Source organism: Etheostoma spectabile, chromosome 2, assembly GCF_008692095.1.
Source record: "Etheostoma spectabile isolate EspeVRDwgs_2016 chromosome 2, UIUC_Espe_1.0, whole genome shotgun sequence".
NCBI classification, from domain to species: domain Eukaryota; kingdom Metazoa; phylum Chordata; class Actinopteri; order Perciformes; family Percidae; genus Etheostoma; species Etheostoma spectabile.
Window position 1 is genome coordinate 4,611,812 of NC_045734.1, and position 19,821 is coordinate 4,631,632.

Genomic DNA, 19,821 nt, shown 5'->3' on the forward strand with positions numbered 1-19,821 from the left:
CTGAATTGCACAACATTCAAGCAAACATTTGTTTAGTTTAGTTTGTTTTATTTAAGAAATCACTGGAAAATAATGAGGTTTAGCTCAAAATCAAGTTGGAGTATTAGAAATAATGCTGGTTTCATTTGGACCTTTTCTTTCACAAGTTTTGTATCACAAAATGTATTGTGTTTTCCAACACATGATCAATATTGCACAAATTGTAGTGCTTATGTGCCAGCTGATAGTGACATATAAAGCTATAATAGGAAAACAACGACGCTATCAACACAAAAGATAATCATCCTGGTATCCTAAAATTATCTGAAATGTCAACCTCATGGTGGCGCTAAAGGGAATATCAGGTGATCACTAAAGTCTGTAGGATTTATCTGCTGGGTACCATAAATGTTTGTACACACTCTGCTCCTGGGGTCCCGTCTTTCCCAGCTGTATGGCAGTGTGCTCCTGGGGTCCCGTCTTCCCCAGCTGTATGGCAGTGTGCTCCTGGGGTCCCGTCTTCCCCAGCTGTATGGCAGTGTGCTCCTGGGGTCCCGTCTTCCCCAGCTGTATGGCAGTGTGCTCCTGGGGTCCCGTCTTCCCCAGCTGTATGGCAGTGTGCTCCTGGGGTCCCGTCTTCCCCAGCTGTACGGCAGTGTGCTCCTGGGGTCCCGTCTTCCCTCTACTACTGAGGACGTATTAGCTGGATTTAGGAGTTCCCCGAAATTCTCCTTCAACCGCCCTATTACCTCCTCAACAGCTTCCCATCCTTACTGTACACAGCTTGGATGATTCCCCGCTTCCCTCCCCTGAGGTGGCGAACAATCTTCCAAAACCACCTTGGTGCCGACTGAAAGTCCTTCTCCGTGTCTTCTCCGTACTTCTCCCACACCCACTGCTTAGCCTCTTTCACGGCAAAAGCTGCAGCCCTTCGGTACCTTGCAACTGCCTCTGGAGCCCTCAGGGATAACATATCCCGAAAAGACTCCTTTAGTTGGACTGCTTCCCTGACTAGCGGTGTCCACCAGGGTGTTTGTGGGTTACCACCCCTTAAAGCATCAAATTGTCAAATATAAATTTACCAAAATGAACACATTCAGGAAGATCTAAAGCTGTAATCACTGCTAAAGATGCTTGTACTTTAGTTCTTTAATTTACTCTGAATGCATTTAAAAAGAAACACATAATTAGTTATAATTAACTACTTGTCCCATTCATCTAACAATAACAGTTCTGCTTTGGTTAAGGGTGTATTTTGACATAAAGGCCTATACTTAACTCCAACTCAAGTATTGAGCAGTATCCTCATGTTTATAGTGTTTTGATACAGAAGTATTTGCATAATTTGGGTTTGTATCACGTGTGCCGTAGTTTGCTGAAGCCTCTCATACTTGTGGATGGTGACTGTGGAACACATCAATCTTTGCCTTTTGACAGGTGTTGGAGAAAATCTATTTTCATGGTCCTAGAATCTAGGACAATCGAAACAACTCAATGTTTTTTTTTATGTCTTCAGATTATGACGACGGGTTTTCTATGAAGCACTCAGCTGCAGCTCGTTTCCAGCGTAACCACCGTCTGATCAGCGAGATCCTCAGTGAGAGCGTAGTCCCAGACGTGCGGTCAGTTGTTACCACAGCTCGCATGCAGGTCCTCAAACGCCAGGTCCAGTCTTTGATGGTACACCAGGTATGATCCAGTTGTGGTCTTATCTTCACAAAGTAATAACATTTAGCAGACAGCTTTGTTTTTTATGGGTTAATGATGTAATACCCAGGGTGCGATTTGTGAAATTGAAAGCAGATTGGGGGGCGCTTTGATTATACACAACAAAACAAGACATGCACGAATTAAATCCCCCTGCCAATACCACGGATATTGCTCCTCGGATGGCCAGGGATGCCAAAACACCTATCTATGAACTCTTAATAATCAATAGAAAATAATCTTAAATTGAAATAGCACAATGTGGTGTCAATGTAAAACAGCGCTTTCAAGCCGGAGAGCGAGTTCACTTTGCGGCAAAAACAAAATACTTTCACCCAGGAAAGACTTTGTGTTTGTGTTTTAATCCAAACCATTATCTTTTTCCTAAAACGTAACTAGTCGTTTTGGTGCCTAAACTTAACTGTTTTCATCGTATGACGCTCACGTTTTCTGGCTAAACTCCACCACGGCCTCTGAAAGGACCATCATCTGGTGGTGCCTGTAGCCGGCTCGCAGTCACCCATTGGCGGCTAAACAAGGACATCCCGGAGCTCTGTAGCGGCTAAATACAACCAGCAACTGCTGCACTGATTTTATCGTATTATGGCACTATAGGTTGTTCATTGTTCGTTGCTGTATGTTACAGCCCTTTACTTTCTAATTTAGGTATAGAATACAATAGTCTACTGGTGAAGTAGCATTGGTCATTTTAAGGTGGGGATACATTTTTGTCCCCACCAGGGATTAAAATAATTCAGCAGAGGCAAGGATATGTAGACCAGAAAGGGGGAAATCCAGCACATCCCCCCCCGGAAAATCGCACCCTGGTAATAACCGTAGTGCCTGTGTGTCTTGTGTCACAGAGAAAGTTAGAGGCAGAGTTGCTTCAGATTGAAGACCGCCACCAGGATAAGAAAAGAAAATTCATTGAAGCCACAGAGTCGTTCTCTAATGAGCTCAAAAGGGTACGGCGTCTTTTACATCGAGCTTGATCATTGCTTACTCGCACGCAAGCTTCATTATGCATGTTTATCTGTACAATGTGCAGCTCTGGTGACGTGCCAGTCTACGTCCACCTTACAGCCACCAGCTGCTGCTAACTCCTTTCACATGTTCTGGCAATCACAGAGTTGTCACTGTTTACTATTTGTAGCACCTATAACAACTTTTGTTTTAAAATGCAATGTGCAGTTCAACAACAGGCGGCGCCATTTATCCTTTACACAGCATGCATTCACTGGCTGAAAAGTAGCATTTTCAAGACTGAACATGTTGTAGTTATGAGCAGAACTCATTCAGTTACATTAAGTAAGTTTTTCTTTTGTGTCCAACCTGCACATGCATGTTCAACCAATACCAAACTTTGTATGGTGAAAAAATATTCTCACAAGCATGCTCATGCTCAAGAGTGCAGCAATTGTTTTCAACTTCCTACATTAATTTCTCCATTACTGTACTTTAAAGCTGTGCTGTATGAAGGTGGAAGTGGACATGGAGAAGATTTCTGCAGAGATTGCTGCAGCAGAAGAGGCAGCCCGCAAACGGATGGCAGATCGTGACAAGGATGCAGGAGACAGAGGTGCAAGAGAGGCCCCCACCTGTGTCTTAGCAGAAGAAGAGAAACACATTTGTGCAACACATGGCAACAAGTCCCAGCAAAATTCTCTAAGCGAAAGTAGCAACAAAGAAGGCGAGGATGCCGAATCCAACACCACAGATACACCAGGTGGGCCACACTGGCCTTTGTTTACAGCTTTGGTGCTATCTGGCTCTCTTGCAGGGTTTCATGTTTTTTTAAATGAGAACCTATTATGCTCATTTTCAGGTTCTTGTATTCTTTGTTTCTACTAGAACATGTTTACATGCTTTAATGTTTAAAAAAAACAACACTATTTTTATCAAACTACCCAACATTTCTGCTGCAGCTGTATTCACCCTCTATATGAGAGGCTTTGTTGGAGCACCTGTCTCTTTAAGCCCCCTACCCGATAAAGCCCAGTCTGCTCTGATTGGTCAGCGTTTCCCCCATCTGTGATCTTGCCATTTCTGTAAGGGAGTATAACATAAATGTATTGCATTGTTTATACTGCATTGATTGAAGCTTTGGCCACTCTTAGTACATACATCTAACACTGTAACATTATATACAGTAAATGACAGAAAAAAAGGAAATGCACAAAAGTCCCCCTTTAACCTCATGTTATTTTCTTGTTTCTTTGACTCAGGGAAGCCAAAAGTATCAGAGGAGCTTGAGGCTCATCCAGGCAGTGAGGAGGGAGTGTCAGAGGACAAGGAGAGCGTCCCAGAGGGAGCCATGGAGGAGGGAACCAGCGACAGTAATACAGGCTCAGAGACCACCTCTGCTCAGACAGAAGATGCCCCGACTAGTGAGCCATCAGAGGGGCCCAGCAGGGCAAGAGCAGCCCACTAAGTCCAACACATGACTGTCTGAACTGTAAGACTGCCATTATGCCCGTTGACCTATGATATCATGCTCTGATAACATATATTGCACAATATCATCTCAGTTTATCAAAGCATATGAAAAACATTCAGATGGGCTTAATGTTTAACAAGCCTGAGGCAAAGATGATGTTTTAGTTGTGCTGATTACAAGTAAATAAAAAATGTAAAGCCGACAAAGCAATGGTCCAGTCTAAAATCAATGGCTGCTAAGTGCGCCACAAAAGCCCACATGAAAGCACTATATTTCCTCCGCAGGCCTCATTGCCATTTGGAAGAACACATACAGGCACTCTTCAAACCATATTGATACATATCTCTAGTACCCTTTCTGGCAGATCCCAGATCGCTGCAAATGAAGACTGGCTAATGGAAAAAAGCTGTCACATTAAACAAACATTGTTCAGTGTTATATTTAACTTTGTTCTTTGTATGGTGGTGTCCTTGTTGCTTTTATTTTTGCATGTTGCAATTTAAAAAAATTAAATGAATAAGTTGGCATACTTGTGACAAGTGGAGCTGGTTGACCATCTCCTTGGCAGGAGAATATTTGTTTACTCTCTGTATCAGTATTACAGTGACAGTATTGTCTCAGGAGTTTGTAGTCATTAGTAGTAGTTATTTTTGTTATTTATTATCAGCCGTTTAATTATACTTGTGTATTGGTTGTCCCAGTCCATCCATAAGTATCACATGATCATCAATGCTGTACATTGCTCGACTACCGGTGTTCTCAAGTTTGCTAGCTGTCAATCAAATCAAAAGCAGTATGCTTAGAACATTTGTGTTATGATCAATATTGCAATTTTCCCGCAGAAAACTTTTAAATGTACCGTGAATGTGCACACAGTGTAACGAGGTTTGCTTGAACATGGATTTTCATGTTGTGAAACAGCTTGAAGAACATTCATAAACATGCAGTCTTAATGAATTTCCTTTTGCATATTTATACCAATAAACTTTTCTACTCTGAACAACTCTCACTTCAATTGTTTTCCAAAAACAGATGCAAGGAGACTATCTTTTAGTATAAATGTATATTTAAAGTACCAACATGCATAACGTTAAATGCATAAACGTGATTTTAACAGTATATTACAAAGCTGTATTTGATATAGTGTAAGCAGTCATGTGTATAAATGATCAGAAACAAGTACACAGGTAAGCATAGGCTTACTTACATACCGTTTGTGCTTGCATAGAACAATTTGTCCTTTGCACAGTATAGGTAAGGGAAGTGGGTAAGATGAGAGGGAATGGTTCTGATTTCCTGTTTTTAGTGCAGAACAAACAATCCTGAGAGTTGTGCTTGTGACAAAATTCAGCTTCTGCCTAAGAAACTTAGGCCTGACAGGTGTCATGTGTGAGGTTTTCTATGGTTCCAGCCTCTGATAAGATTTCATAGTGCTATTATTTTAGTGTGATAAATGTCGCCCTGCATTGCAACTTGCCACGTTTATTTCGTGCGGTTAGCACTGCCTCAAGTGAAAGCTAGAAACCACAACCGCAGAGATACAGGTGTGTAGAAGCCTGTGCAGATCTGGTGAATTAGTAGGCAAAAGGGTAGTTTTGCAAAGCCTCATCTGCTGCCCAGCACAATAAGACTATCTCCATTATACTCTCCATTGTGTGCAATGATAAAGAACAGAATATTGTTAGAAATATAACTCACAGTATTATTATCTTTAAGAAAAGCAAGTTCTCTCACAAACATTCATTATTTAAATTTTGTATAAAACTATACAAACTATTGACTTAATAAGTCCACTTGTGAGAGACAAATAACAATGAATGTTCAGTGCTGCAGTTGAGCACACTGAAAACCAAAACAGTCGGATAAACCGGGTTGATGTATTTAAAAAACACATTGATGCATATTTCTTTTTTTATCATTGGCGCAAAAACTAAACTAAATTGTGACTTTACAGATACGATGATATAATACAAGATAAAATACACAAAGGCAAACAAAGAACAGGTTGATTTACAAAATCTACCACAATACTCAAATAAAACACTGCAAACCAAACAAGGATGAATGTATAGTAGACATAATAATAGTTAATATAGCAGCATGCAAAACAGTTACCATCATTGAAATAAGTGTAATAACAGGATGATTATGTTAAATATGATACAATTGTTAATGTGTATGACTGCATGTCTGGACTGCACCTGGGGCACAAGCAGACAGAGGTCATTAAGTCTGATCTCTGTGATATTATTCGTGGGTTTTACCATCTTTTACCTGCTTTTCCAATGTTTATTCTAATACACATATTCCATTCAAAATATTTAGACTGCTATTGGGCCCATGCTGCCACCTTAAGAGGTGGCCGGCCCCTTGCTGGATCCCTCCTGAGCATCCCGCAGACCCTCAGTAGAGGGCCTGATCCGTGGGAATGGGCAGGTACTGTAAAGTCAAATGCAGTTTTATTAAGAGCTGCTCAGTCCCCTGTCCTCCAGTCCAGACTGCCCCAGCCTCCCACATCTGCCGAGCCAGCACTACAGCCCAGTCCCCACCCATGAAGCTGTAGTTTGAGAGAGAGAGAGAGAATGAATGAGGGGAAAAAGAAAATGATAATAAATAATTAACTGGAAAAGTAAGAGTGGGGGGGATAAAAAGACAAACTAACTAGCAAGGGAGATGAGTACAAGAGCGAGAAAGACAAAAATTAAGTTAGGCATATGCTAAAATATAAGTATAATATGACAATAATAATAGGATGGAAAATAGTTGCTGAGCACTGTCAGTAAAGTATCCATTGACAAGCTTTGCTCAGTCTTAGTATCACTAACAGAAAGCAACTGAGTTTCCCTGAAATAAACTATTTACATGCGATTCATATAATGCTTCACACCTCAGCCCCTCAGCCCCACCTCAGTTGTTGCTAGTCATCTTAAACTGAAAATGGATCAAACCCACCAAACTTCACAAATAACGCAAATAAACAGTTGATTTTCTTTGTCTTTCAGAATTGATTGTGGTAGCAACATTTTTGTATTTTGAATATTTGAAACTCCGCCCCTCAAAACACAGGCTTGAATCTATAAACTAAGTTGAAATAGTTTTGTAATTCGAAACACAGTGATCAGTCGCTATGTTATTCTAATGATAGACCCTTGCAGTTTAAATGATCTAGGCTAATCTACATATTTAAAAAAAAAGTACATTGTAGTACCAATAATTGACAAAATAAAAAAAAAGTTCATTTTTTGTTCCATTTTGGTCGGAGACTGTGGTTTTCAGAGTTCTCACATGATACGTGAGGGCTGAGGAGAGAGAGAGATTCAAGGAAGCAGGCTTTTTTTCATTTAAAAAAAAAAGGGAAACCACCATCAAACACAGTCAAACATTTAACACATCTGTGTTTCGTGGCTTTACTTACACTGTACTACTCTCAGCCAACATGCCTTGTGTCAGCGGTGAGTACCTGATCAGAGTTTAACAGTAAAAAGGATGTTGTATGTGCTGTGCTGAATGAAAAAGTGATCAAAATGATCGTATTCAAAAAGATAACGTCAAGTAGCGATTCAAAGTGAACCACAGTAAATCTGAAAAAGTGACTGAAAACTCTAGGCTGTATGAACTTTTCTGCTATCAAATTAAGAAGTGTTATTTATTGTGTCTGCCAGGGTAAGATAACAGTGTTTAACCTGTTTAACATGTAAATGTGTAAAATATTTGAAAGTGGTATCAATGCTATAATTGTTTCAGCCTATGTAATAGTTGATTAACAGTAGATTGAATCAGAATCAGCTTTATTTGCCAGGTTTGAGGACACATTCCAGGAATCTTTCTTTGGAACATCGTTGCTCACAACGCGCGTACACATACAAAACAACCAAACACTATATACACACACTAATATATACATACTCTAAACAGAAACAAGAGTATGAAGTGTGTGAAAAGTCCCATTGGTGACTGCACACCAACATGTTTTGCGAGGTACATGTCTGCATCAGTGAGAACTGTGCGCCTGTAGTCACTTTTCAGTCATGTTATTTTCCGAGTAGTCTAAATCTGTCATCCACTGTCACTGCAGTAGTAATACTTGCTTATTGTTACAATTGAATAGTTTTTAAACATTTCATTTGCAAAACCATTAGTGACATGTATTCTGTTAAAACACAAATGGGGGCGCCTGGGTCGCTCACCTGGTGGAGCAGGTGCCCATAAAGAGGTTTACTCCTCGACGCATTGGCCCCAGGTTCGACTCCGACCTGTGGCCCTTTGCTGCATGTCATTTCCCTTCTTTCATTTCTTCAGCTGTCCTATATAAATAAAAGCTAAAGATGTCCAAATGATCTTAAAAATAAATAAAAATAAAACACAAATAGGAGTTTAAAATTCAAAGGTTATGAATAATGGTGCAGTCTGTACTGAAGTGTAACATATCACATTACATAGTCATAGTAAGTGTCACTAAAAACTACTACTAAAAACTTTAATAAGAGTACGGACATAAAACGCTAACTACAACCACATTGCCACTAGTTACACACGATTTCTCACCATCTATCAATAAGTCATGCTTATACCAGCAGTAACACATTCAAAACTGAAAATATGACCAGTAGGCTAGCATTTAAAGGGGAACTCCCGCCAATCTTCCACATAAAGTTCATTTTACTATTGAGAAAAAGTGTTACTCAGCCTATGAAATGTATAATGTATGTTTTCTGTTGCTCTGGAGGAGCTTCATACTACTACTTCATACTAATCTCATACTAGGAAGTAAAATCTGGGATATTTCTACATTTTGTTGCTCCAGCTTCAACCCTGCTTTTGTGTATTTGTCTTTTAAGAGCCCCTAATGCTATGGGATTGTAGAATTAAATTGCAGTAGCCCTCTCACTGATCATTCTATAACCCGTTAACATTACAGACAAAGATTGTTTGCACGACACTATGCTTATTAAGGATATTGTCAATCATAATATTATAGTCTTCTAAAAATTCACTCCATTTGTTTTTCAGATCTTCCACACCTACTGCCAGCTGTGCTCACATGGTTAATGAATGTTAAGGTAAGAACAAAACAACTGCAGCACCTGAAAGATAAGCTGTCAACATGCTTGTAGCTATTTACTTTAGAGGTGAAGACAGCAGGTAACCAACCACAGCCTGCCCCTTATAACCATCATTTCCTTTAAGGAAGTGGTTGGAAAGAATGTAAAAATGTAAAACTTGTCTGCTGAAAAGCAGGTAGCTTATTTTTTTAATTGCGATAGTTGCTTGCTTAATTCACTTGTTACTTTTATTTTTTAATTTATTCTGTCTTTGATTACAGTGTTGCTTATCTCAACATGAAGCGAGCCCAACCATCAGTTACCATGACAAGAACATCTCTAACATGAACTACTCGGACTATAACATCTCCAGTATTGATTACGACGACTTTCCTGAGCTTTGTGTGAAGGAATTGAACCGCAAGTTCCGCGGGTGGTTCATGCCCACCTTCTACTCCATCATCTGCTTCCTGGGGCTGGCAGGAAACCTACTGGTCATCCTCACCTTCTTCTACTTCAAACGTCTTAAGACCATGACGGACGTGTACTTACTCAACCTGTCATTTGCAGACCTGCTCTTTGCCCTGTCGCTCCCCTTTTGGGTAGCCAACTCCATGACAGAATGGAAACTGGGCCTGTTGGTGTGCAAAGCCATGCACACGATTTACAAGGTCAGCTTCTACAGCAGCATGTTCATTCTCTCGTTCATCAGCGTGGAGCGTTACTTCGTCATCGCCAAGGCGGTCTCCGCTCACCGCTACCGCTCCCAAGCAGTGTTTCTCAGCAAGGTGTCGTCAGTGGCTATCTGGGTGATGGCACTGATCTTCTCCATACCAGAAATGAAATACACCACAATCAATAACAACACCTGCACCCCTTACTCCAGCAATTCTGACAAACTCCGTGTCAGCGTCCAGGCGAGCCAGATTGTTTTGGCTTTTGCCCTCCCGCTCCTGGTCATGGGCATCTGTTACAGTGGTATTGTCCAGACCCTTTGCCAGGCTCGTAGCTTTGAACGCAATAGGGCCATTAAGGTGATTCTCGCTGTGGTAGCAGTCTTCCTGGTCTGCCAAGTGCCTTATAACCTGGTTCTATTTGTGAGCACAGTTGTCACAGCAGAAGGAGGAACCATAGACTGCCACTTTGAGAACACTCTCCTCTATGCCACCGATGTCACCCAGTGTTTGGCCTTCCTGAGGTGCTGCCTGAACCCTTTCGTCTACGCCTTTATTGGTGTAAAGTTTCGTCATGACCTCCTGAAGCTACTGAAGGACTTGGGTTGCATGAGTCATGAGATGTTCTTCAAGTTTACCTTGGGAGGAGGCAGGAGAAGGAGCTCGGCCACCGACACTGAAACCACCACCACATTCTCCCCATAAAGCGGCTTCAGCATGGACGACCGTCTACGACCACACCTGCAGACCACACACAGACTGCCAAACACTGGATGGATTAAAGACTCATGTAAAAAGATATGTTACATGTACATAGCAGAAGTGATCATAAATGACAATTTTGTGTTTTGTTGTTTTTGTCAGTTTGGTAGTGTTTATCCTCGTCAGTTAAACCAAACAAGGCTTTTGGTTATTTTTTTGTGTTGGCAACATTGTACATTATTTCAAGAAATTCATGGTGTTAATGAAAAAAAAAGTTTTTTACTCGACCATTTGAAGAGCAACAAATCATGTACATCAAACCAACTGAACTTGTATTGTTAACTATTGCAATATTGTGAGATAAATAAAATTCACGAAAAATAATGCTTTAAAGTGCTGCATTAATAGAATTACTGTGGATTAGAAACACAAAAAAGATGTGTTATGAAACACAACAAAGGTTTCTGGCATGACGCCCGTGGGGAAACTGTTCATGAGTGCTGAGTGCATAACAACCAGATAACAACCAGGAGACATTACTTAAAGAACCAAAGGGCTAAACGAATCAGCAAGTCATGAATACGTGCAATGAAAAGAATTTAGGATTTACTCTTAAAATGTGACAGACAGTACAGTGAAGCGTAGACCAGAGGAATTATGTCAAGTTCAGTTGTAGTTAATAATCTCACAGCAGATATTTTGCAGACATTGTATTTGAGTTAGTTTGATATAAAAGAAGTCTGCAACTCTACAGAGTATGCCACCCTCTGCAGCAGTGAGGCAAAGTGCTGGTGTAGTTTTGTTCTGTTGAAGCCTGCTATGATTAATTACTGTAATTACAAATAATTCAAATATACTAAAATACTTGTGAAAGATAGAATACAGTGCATTACAATACATAAGACATGGAAACAGAAGTCTGGATTTTGGCCAACTGCAAAAAGGATATGACTTTCACATACATCTTACCTGAAAAGTAACAATTACTGACCAAATATGTTTGTCAAAGTTTAACTGCAGCTGGGCATGATAACCTTGGTTCGAAGAGGCATTCTTAAATAGCCAGGAAACCAATCTCGTGGCAAATAATTTCTGAATTCTCTAAGTTTTATTGAGATTTAATTGACAAAAGCTTTTAAATAATTCCGAATCCAATTTGCGCAGCATACTAATGTAACATTTATATCTGAGCATTATTAGCATGACAATAATAAAGGACAACAACGTTGCACAAAAAACCCCACAAAAAACAGAAGATATATGGAGGGAAAACTATGACGGTACAAGAATTTACCCTTGAGGAACTCGACCAGTCATGGGAGCACAGTGACACACCTGGCGTTTGGTGTTTTTTTCCCCCCCCAAACATCTCCTCCCAGGAGACACGGCAATAGTTATGTTCAGGGTTAAGGTTCGGGTTTGCTGCCTGGAAGGCGATGTTGGAGGCAAACAACACCATCGAGCGACACATCTTGTCAGTAAAGGTTAGAAATCCAAGTCTCAAGCTGTGTCTAAATCTAGAGGAATTCCTTCACCCTAAACACCAATACAAACCATACATCACCATTTATCCAGAGATCACCTGACTGAGGCAGAACACACCCAGAACAGAATGACCTGCTTTGTCAAAACTATTTACCCAGTCATCACTAACTGTTAAACACACCAGAATGTGTGCAGTGTGCAGGTTGACTGTAGAGAAAAATATATTTACATTAAACTTCAAGGAAGCCTCAGTCACAGGTGATGATCAGGTCACCTGGTGAATAAAATCTAAATATTCCGCAGCAATAACAAACTCATCACAGTATTAGCTTAATAAAATCAGCCAAAAAATCAGACAAATCCGATAAAAAGCTCATTTAAGTTTGTAATAATGGATGATACGCCAACACACAGGATCAGCAGAGTTAAGCTCTTGCTTGTTTCAACATTTACTACAACACCCAGTATTCTGTACAAACAGCTACTGAATATGCACGGGAAGGTTAATATTTTATCAAGTGAAAGTTGAAAATGTTATTAGTGGAGATGCAAGCACATTACAAACAATGCTGTGGAATAACACCCCATGTACTACCTGTTTTGATACACTTTCTTCAGAACAGTTGAAATCCTAGCCCTATGTAAAAAAAACACACAAAAAAACACCCTTCCAGTCATAAACTTTACACTGCTCAAAATGACATCATCAGTTGGAGCCTCAGGGATTAGTGATCCTCAGTGCTGATAGGCTCACAGGCAGAAGGGTTGGGATTTCAATTTTAAAAGCATGCAACACACAACATGTCAAAGTAAAACAGTGGACAGTCTGAGAGTAAAACAACATTACAGCCGCAGAATCTTGACCAGAAGAAAACAAGGTAAGATTACCTTTCTTTAACCTAAGACAATCAGTTACAGTAAAAAATATACACGAGCAGCAGCTTTGAACAAATATATTAACAGTACTTCATAATTATTAGATTGCTCCCTGTCCATTATTAATGCAGTGTATTTTTATTATTACAGTAGCAGGTCTTAGCAAGGAGATAAAAAGCTATGTTAAAGCAAATTAGGATGCTCCACATGTATGCTCTCATTTCCTAAGATGAAAACCTGCTCCTAATGATCACTTTTTCAAAAATTTGCAATGCAACTCACGTGCCAACTGTATGTATGTGGCACACTATTGTTATTGACCAAGGTCTGAGTGGCTGCTTCTCAAAAGTTAAAAAAACAACAAAAAAAACATTCTGATTGATCAGAATTTTTATTTTAAAATAAGCAGATATTTGCCTTGTAGACTACTTTAAAAGGAATCTGAAATCTGTTGTAGGAAAACACTAGTGTAGTCATGGTAAGCACCAGTCACCTGGGTGACTCACTGAGCACCACTCCTCGTCTGAAACACAAGAAAGGGAGACACAGCATAATTTGATCTTCCCCCAAATTACACAACCTTCCCGAACAGCTACTCACGCTGCTATCAGCATTGAAGTAAGCCGTTTACTCAGCTTGTGTCATTATTCATCAAGTAGCTTTATGGAAGGATTGAGAAATATGTGGGAAGCCTTGGGCTACATTTACTGACATAGGCACTGTAGGACACTGATTGTAATTTTCTTTATTAACTTAAGTAAAAGCTTTCAAGTTATTAACTGCTTTAGTCCAGTCAACAATTGTATAAAAAAAAAACTACTGAAGCACATCTCTTATAAAAATTTAGCAGCTGCAATTGCACAGCAAATGTTGCCAAGATGTTGCCTTAATCACAGAAAGCAGCAATGAAAAACGTGACTGGCGTTAATGTACGATATAATGCATAAGTGTGGCCAAAACACACTTCATATTTTATCAATATGTGTATCTAGTCATAAAAAAGGTTATGATTAGTCTGTTTTGCAGAGGACAAAAGCAAGACTATTGTTTGAGCAAAGACAGTGTAACTGATCCCTCTCTATTGTATCTCTGTCTGTAGTAGTCCCAGAAGACTGAGAGCTCTCCTAAAATGATGCCTACAGCTAAAGGCATGTCCCGAATGATACCCACTCACGTTTTGAGAGTGGGTCAAACTGTACGCTTGGACTCGGCGCACGAGACAGTCAACCAACATCCCAGTGTCAAGGAGCCCGGCAGTAACAATGGGGACACTGATCTTGATATTTCAATGGATAATCTTAACCAGCTCATCCTGGAACTGGATCCAACATTTAAACCCATTGAAGTCAACAAGAGTCCCCTAACAGGTACGACCTTTGTTTCTACACTATTCAAACATTCACTGCTGTTTGAACTCTATTACTTTAACACATCAACAAGGTCAAAAAAATTACAGCCTCCAACCTACAGGTGACACAGAGCACAGTAAACCCAAAGTAACTATTATGTAACAAGCAGTACACATAGCCTTGGGCTTTGGAAATGTACCCTCCTTTTTAATATAATTTTTTTTTTAATCATGGGGTAATTGCACTAATTCAGCTGTTCTGGGATTACTGCCCAGACTAGTACCACACCCTGCACATGTTAGGCTACAGACAGAAAAGCTCACTGAAGAACGTGTCTTCTCTCAGACCAGCTCAGATCAGAAAGTGTGCACAAAAGTCAACATTGCATATAAATGGATTTCCTGTTGCTCGTCTTCTCTGTTTGGTCATATGTTTATGAAGCAGAGTGCTATGTTTTGTGGCGATGAACAAGTTGGAAGGAAATCAAGCGACAGTGATGAGAAATCAGACACGGAAAGGTTATTTTCATCAGTTAAAAAACAGTATTTCCCCTTGAAACACCTTCGCATTTGCCTATAGTCTAAGATGCATGCTATTTCTGTTTTCAACATTAGTCAATAATATGTAACCACCAGTCACTCATGGCTACATGTGTTTTCTTGAGGGCATAAACTCACTCAGTGCCCATCAACACAGTGACGCAGACAGATCCTCAAGTTCACAAGAACAAGTAGGGACTCTTCCACCTGTCCAAGCAAGTACCAGCATGAGAAATATGAATGTCTTTATCAGGTGAGTTTAGGCCAAGCCCTTTTTGCAAACAGAAAACCAAACCATGAAATCAGAGAAATCTTGGAACAAGCAGGGGTTTTCCCATTGAGTGTGTCGGTCGGCTCCATGACAGTTCATTATCCCTTTTCAGTGCTTTTGCTTAGACTTTCCTCTCCATTCCCAGACGACTCAGATGAAGATGTCTCCCACTGCGTGTTGGTCCCTCGAGGTTGTTCTCCCCGCTCCCTGCCCACCTTGGTCCCATCCGTGTCACCCAGTATACCCATCCCTACACACAGGAGTGCCAGCTGCAGTCCCCATGGCACACTGGTGTTCTCCAGCTCCCCTACCTCCTCCCTGCCCCCGCTGCCGTGTGGAAGTGCACCCAGACGACATCCCTCACAAAAACATGACGCAAACCTTTCCCAAGGGTCCCTGCGCTTGTCACACTCAAACAGAAACAGTGCCGCCTCGCTCCTCTCCATGTCAACGTGCTCAGACACCAGCTACATCCTTGGCAGGTAAAACTCACAATCAAAGCAAGGCCTGCTTTTAAACAAGTCTGGAATATAACTAAATATGCTGCAAAATAATGTTTTGTATCTGACTCATTTCATTCTAATGTTTCATAAAAGGCTTGTGACGTTAAGGTAATGTTTACTGATACAGGGTATCTATACGTTTACAACATATCCTCTTCCTCCCTGCAGCAACCTGTCCCTGGCCAGTGAAGATGCTGATGCTGACTCTCCAGAGTCCATCCTAACTCGCACGTCTGGCTCCTTCAGTGATGGGTCCAGAACGAGGCCATTTTATGATGGGCACAGTCCAGACAAGCCCCCACTGTTAAGGCGAGGACATCTACAGGAGCATCACGGCAAAGGAGCACAGAGCAGTCCGTCTTCGCTCTCTGGGTCTTTCAATGATATTCCTGTACTGCTCATCAATGGTGAGCCACAGTCGGATCAGCACATCCAGTCCCCTGGAACAGAAATGGACTTGATACAGACCACCCTTGTGTCCAACTCAAAGCCATCTCAGAGTGAGTCACATATCTCACAGTAGTCTGTTTTGCTGACAGCTACCATATTTTAAATAGTATTTGACCCCACTCTCATATTGATTTTTTAATGGTTGTTTAGGTTTCCAAGCCCGTTTTAATGGCAGCCAGCCCTCAATGAAGTTTGTCATGGACACTTCCAAGTTTTGGTTCCGTCCACATATCAACAGAGCAGAAGGTGAGAATCTTGAAACATTATTCCAGAAGTAACTCTGCCAGAAGACGTCCAATACTAGCTTTACTCAAGCTCTGAATTTATTCCATCTTGCAGGGATATAGGATTCTTCTGCAGTACAGATACAATACTAAACACACATTTGCAAATGTCTAAGTATTTTCTATGGTGATTCATTCATTCATTCTAGCTGACGCTCTGGTAAAGGATAAGGAGGCAGGGACCTTTGTGGTGAGAGACAGCACCTCCTACAAAGGCAGTTTTGGCCTGGCTATGAAGGTGGACCAAATGGCCGCCAACTTCACTGCTACCACCTACCCAGGTACGCATACTAGTCAGTGCAGCTGCTTGATCTTATGACTCCTTTTGAATCCGATGCTATTATAAAAGCCATAGCAGTGTTTGGTCAGATACAGGAAAGAGAGGGTCATGAATGCCACAACTACCACAATCACAGACAAACAACTTGAACACAGTGCAGCTATACCAGAGACATGAAAGGCTCAGGGTTTGACTTACCCAACTCGGCTGATGTGAATGGGCATGTCTGATGGCCTCCAGCTACGTGTGGCGAGGCAGGAGACAGTTCTGTTATTTTTTTCCACCCACAGTATATGCTGTATAAACACAAAAGAAAACCATCTGTTTATGGCACTGTAAGCAATCTAAGAGTAAAGAATGGATCTCACTCACGAAACAATTTTGAGGTTTACTTCATTTGCAGATTTGTATTTTTAAACTTTTTTAGGAATGCAGGATATGAAAGACATGTGAGCAGAGTGTCGGGCACTGAGACCATTTCAGTGGGCAGACTGAGAATACATTGTCTGTTACAATATTCCTCTGCTGAGTAATCATTGGGAGAGAGATGTCGCCAAGTCGTCTCTTTTTGACATGTTATTTTTTAGGAACAATACGCAGTGTAATTTAGATATAGTCAAACAAAAAATATAAGATGTACGATTTATTAGGGTTGTGAGAGACATAAAATAGGTAAAATCTTTTAAAAATACATTTAAATGAAAGGATTACTACACCAAACTATTTGTTGAATATAATTCAAACAGTGTTTTTAGCGATCTTGGTATTTCACTTTGTAATTCAACGCCCCATGTACAGCGACTGGCAGGAGTCTGCTATAGTTGAAAAAAATGTAGTCATAGAACCCTGATATAGTTTGGTTTTCTGAATGTAAAAGGTTGAGTTGGTTCATTAATTAAATTCATTTTGGTCAGATTTATAGAAAATGCATGGCAGCTGACCCTGTATCCTTCATAATAGGTTACAGGGTATCCCATTATAGAACTTCCCTGTTATGTAAATTAAATCTCTTTTAAATTTGTGGATCTGTATCTGTTACGATTGGCTGTGTAATATCTTGGTGTTTGATGTTGTCTAGTCTTGTAAGCCTGTGCTGGGCATCGTGCGCGACAGGACACTTAAGATAAAACAATATAAAATTATGAATGAAACAAAAATATGGATTAGTCACGAGTCGTATAAAATAACCAGTGCTATCACTTTTATATATTTTATTGTTTTTTTTAATCAAAACAGGAGAGAGCAGTTCAGATCTTGTCAGACACTTCCTTATTGAATCATCCGCTAAGGGCGTGCGCATCAAAGGCTCTTCTCAGGAACCATACTTTGGTAAGTAAAAGTCAACAAGTCCAGTGATCAATTTCCTTCTGAACTCATTCACAAATTTGCTTGTCTACTCAATATGAGTACACATCCTGGTCTTGCTGTCGTCTGCCACATCAGAACTGAGTCAGCCATGTCTGGCCTCTAAAGATGTGGGTGGATCTGGTTCTTTATTCAAAAAGGTATGAGTTCACAGGGTGTGTTCCCACACCCACAGTGCCATTATCAAGGTTAATCTGCTTCCAAATAATTCCATCTCTACAACAGCTGTAGTGGCTCTGTAAAACCACAAAACGCAGATATAAAAAATAAATTAAAAAAACACATGTACTGAACCACATTTAAAGAATTGATCCTGAAAGGGCCAATGCATTAAGACATGTATTTACATAGCAAAATTACTATCCACATAAAAAAGGACCCACAGAAAACACTAAACTGCGTTAATCATATGAAATCCTCTTCCTCATTTACACTTGAAAATAGTCTGATATATTCACTTTTTTTTTTTTTTACATTGTGTGGTCAAGAATAGGATAATACATTTCTCATAGTAGCCTACAAGTAACCTACTTAACCAAAGCTATGCGTTTGTTTTCTTTGCAGGTAGTCTCTCTGCCCTGGTTTACCAGCACACCATTTCTGCTTATGCTTTACCCTGCAAATTAGTGCTCCACTCCCAAGGTAGGCCATAACTGCAAAACATTTTTATTTTGTTTGTAAAAAAAAAAAACGTTTGTGTGTAAAAATGAAAACCTAATCTCTTCTTTGCCTGTACAGATCTGGGCGCAGCAGAAGAGAGGGGAAATAAACCAGCATCAGATGACAAGAGTAGAACAGGTGGGACAAAATAACAGCGACAAATTGTTTGCATTAGCATGTCATTTTACTAGCGGTTGTCTTCAAGGATTGCTTCTAAAAGTGCCACTTAACGTGAGAAAAAACAAGAAGCAGCAGTCAGACACAAAAAAGGAATGTCATTGGGTTGAGGGATAACAATGAAGCCGATACATTAATAACAAATGTGGCGTTAAACTACAATAAATTAACCTTTATATTTGTTTCACCTTTTCTTCCTCTGTAGTCACAATCATGATGGTATTGCAGCCATGTAGGAAATGCTAACAGTAGCTTGTCTTGTTCAGACAAACAGTTTGCTAATTGAGGTTAAGTTAGCTAACAGCTAACGACAGTTAGTCCACGTTGAAGCAAATTTACAGTAAGGTAGCTTACGTATTTCTGTGGAACTTCTCAGAAAGTCCTCAGTAAGAAATAGAAACATTTTACTGTTAAAAGTAAATTTAAGGAAGGTTGTTTTAAAGCTAAGAGAACAGACTATAAGGGCAGGTTGGAGTGCGTAGGTTTCACTCGAAACACTTCACTTTACCTTGCTAGCTTTCCGGTGCGAGACAGTAAACAACTTGAACCTCAGAGGGGTTAGCTTACGGTAATTGACCCTTAACGTTATCCCACACTGGAAAATCCCACACAGCTGTAACTACTAACCTTAATTAATCTTAATGAAGGCTGCGTTTCATTAATGTGTGCCAGGACTAGGGTCATGTTGTTAAATCGCTTGCTCTGAGCAGGACGGGAAGGAAGACATAGCTAGCTAATTAGTGGAATTATTTACACCTGTGCTTCACCTGCGATTGGAGTCAATATATTTTCTTCGTTGTACTACTTATTTTTAAACTTTTGAAAAAGCCAATCAATCAGTCAATTAATTGATGAATGTGGCCTTATTTATTTTTCTTGTGTATTTTGCTTTCTGGCAGATGAATAGATGGAACAATGTTAATGTAACTTATTTAGTCAATTAGTTAATTAATCAACTGACAGTGGTGTAAGGGTAGATTTATTCAGATTTTTTATTAACCTCAAGGTAAACATTCTCCACTACAAGTATGTCCTGCATTC

General features: G+C 40.1%; 4 protein-coding genes across 19 annotated transcripts in view; 3 read left to right on the plus strand and 1 right to left on the minus strand.

Annotated features, from left to right (window-relative positions):
* The window catches only part of LOC116705922 (SWI/SNF-related matrix-associated actin-dependent regulator of chromatin subfamily E member 1), an 11,175-nt gene extending 6,052 nt beyond the window's left edge, over window positions 1–5,123 (plus strand). For 9 of the 12 annotated variants that reach the window (XM_032542469.1, XM_032542478.1, XM_032542404.1 and 6 more), the window contains 4 exons: window positions 1,496–1,668; window positions 2,550–2,651; window positions 3,151–3,412; window positions 3,912–5,123. In XM_032542469.1, coding sequence (XP_032398360.1) covers window positions 1,496–1,668; window positions 2,550–2,651; window positions 3,151–3,412; window positions 3,912–4,117 — 743 coding nt within the window. In that variant the 3' untranslated portion in view covers window positions 4,118–5,123. The remainder of the gene's footprint in view (window positions 1–1,495; window positions 1,669–2,549; window positions 2,652–3,150; window positions 3,413–3,911) is intronic. The other 3 variants (XM_032542481.1, XM_032542482.1, XM_032542461.1) reach the window with 3 other exon arrangements.
* Window positions 1–19,460, minus strand: part of LOC116705861 (zinc finger protein Aiolos) — a 59,314-nt gene extending 39,854 nt beyond the window's left edge. For 3 of the 5 annotated variants that reach the window (XM_032542331.1, XM_032542323.1, XM_032542314.1), the window contains exons 1-2: window positions 16,971–16,990; window positions 16,777–16,874 (exon numbers count right to left, since the gene is read on the minus strand). In XM_032542331.1, the coding sequence (XP_032398222.1) occupies window positions 16,777–16,874; window positions 16,971–16,975 (103 nt within the window). In that variant the 5' untranslated portion in view covers window positions 16,976–16,990. Of the gene's footprint in view, window positions 1–16,776; window positions 16,875–16,970; window positions 16,991–18,968; window positions 19,129–19,417 lie in introns of those variants that run through there. The other 2 variants (XM_032542375.1, XM_032542372.1) reach the window with 2 other exon arrangements.
* Window positions 7,389–10,871, plus strand: ccr7 (chemokine (C-C motif) receptor 7). Its single transcript, XM_032542493.1, has 3 exons — window positions 7,389–7,575; window positions 9,134–9,183; window positions 9,447–10,871. The coding sequence occupies exons 1-3, from the start codon at window positions 7,560–7,562 to the stop codon at window positions 10,542–10,544; spliced, it is 1,164 nt and encodes a 387-aa protein (XP_032398384.1). The 5' UTR covers window positions 7,389–7,559; the 3' UTR covers window positions 10,545–10,871.
* The window catches only part of LOC116705855 (tensin-4), a 10,698-nt gene continuing 3,671 nt past the window's right edge, over window positions 12,795–19,821 (plus strand). Inside the window, exons 1-9 of the mRNA XM_032542304.1 lie at window positions 12,795–12,904; window positions 14,002–14,269; window positions 15,207–15,543; window positions 15,733–16,064; window positions 16,165–16,260; window positions 16,448–16,579; window positions 17,815–17,907; window positions 18,508–18,585; window positions 18,682–18,741. Coding sequence (XP_032398195.1) covers window positions 14,032–14,269; window positions 15,207–15,543; window positions 15,733–16,064; window positions 16,165–16,260; window positions 16,448–16,579; window positions 17,815–17,907; window positions 18,508–18,585; window positions 18,682–18,741 — 1,366 coding nt within the window. The 5' untranslated portion in view covers window positions 12,795–12,904; window positions 14,002–14,031. The remainder of the gene's footprint in view (window positions 12,905–14,001; window positions 14,270–15,206; window positions 15,544–15,732; window positions 16,065–16,164; window positions 16,261–16,447; window positions 16,580–17,814; window positions 17,908–18,507; window positions 18,586–18,681; window positions 18,742–19,821) is intronic.

Excerpts from the sequence above, each read along its gene's own strand:
- ccr7 (XM_032542493.1), top strand. Across the intron at positions 9,184-9,446 it reads CATGGTTAATGAATGTTAAG|TGTTGCTTATCTCAACATGA; the intron begins GTAAGAACAAAA and ends CTTTGATTACAG.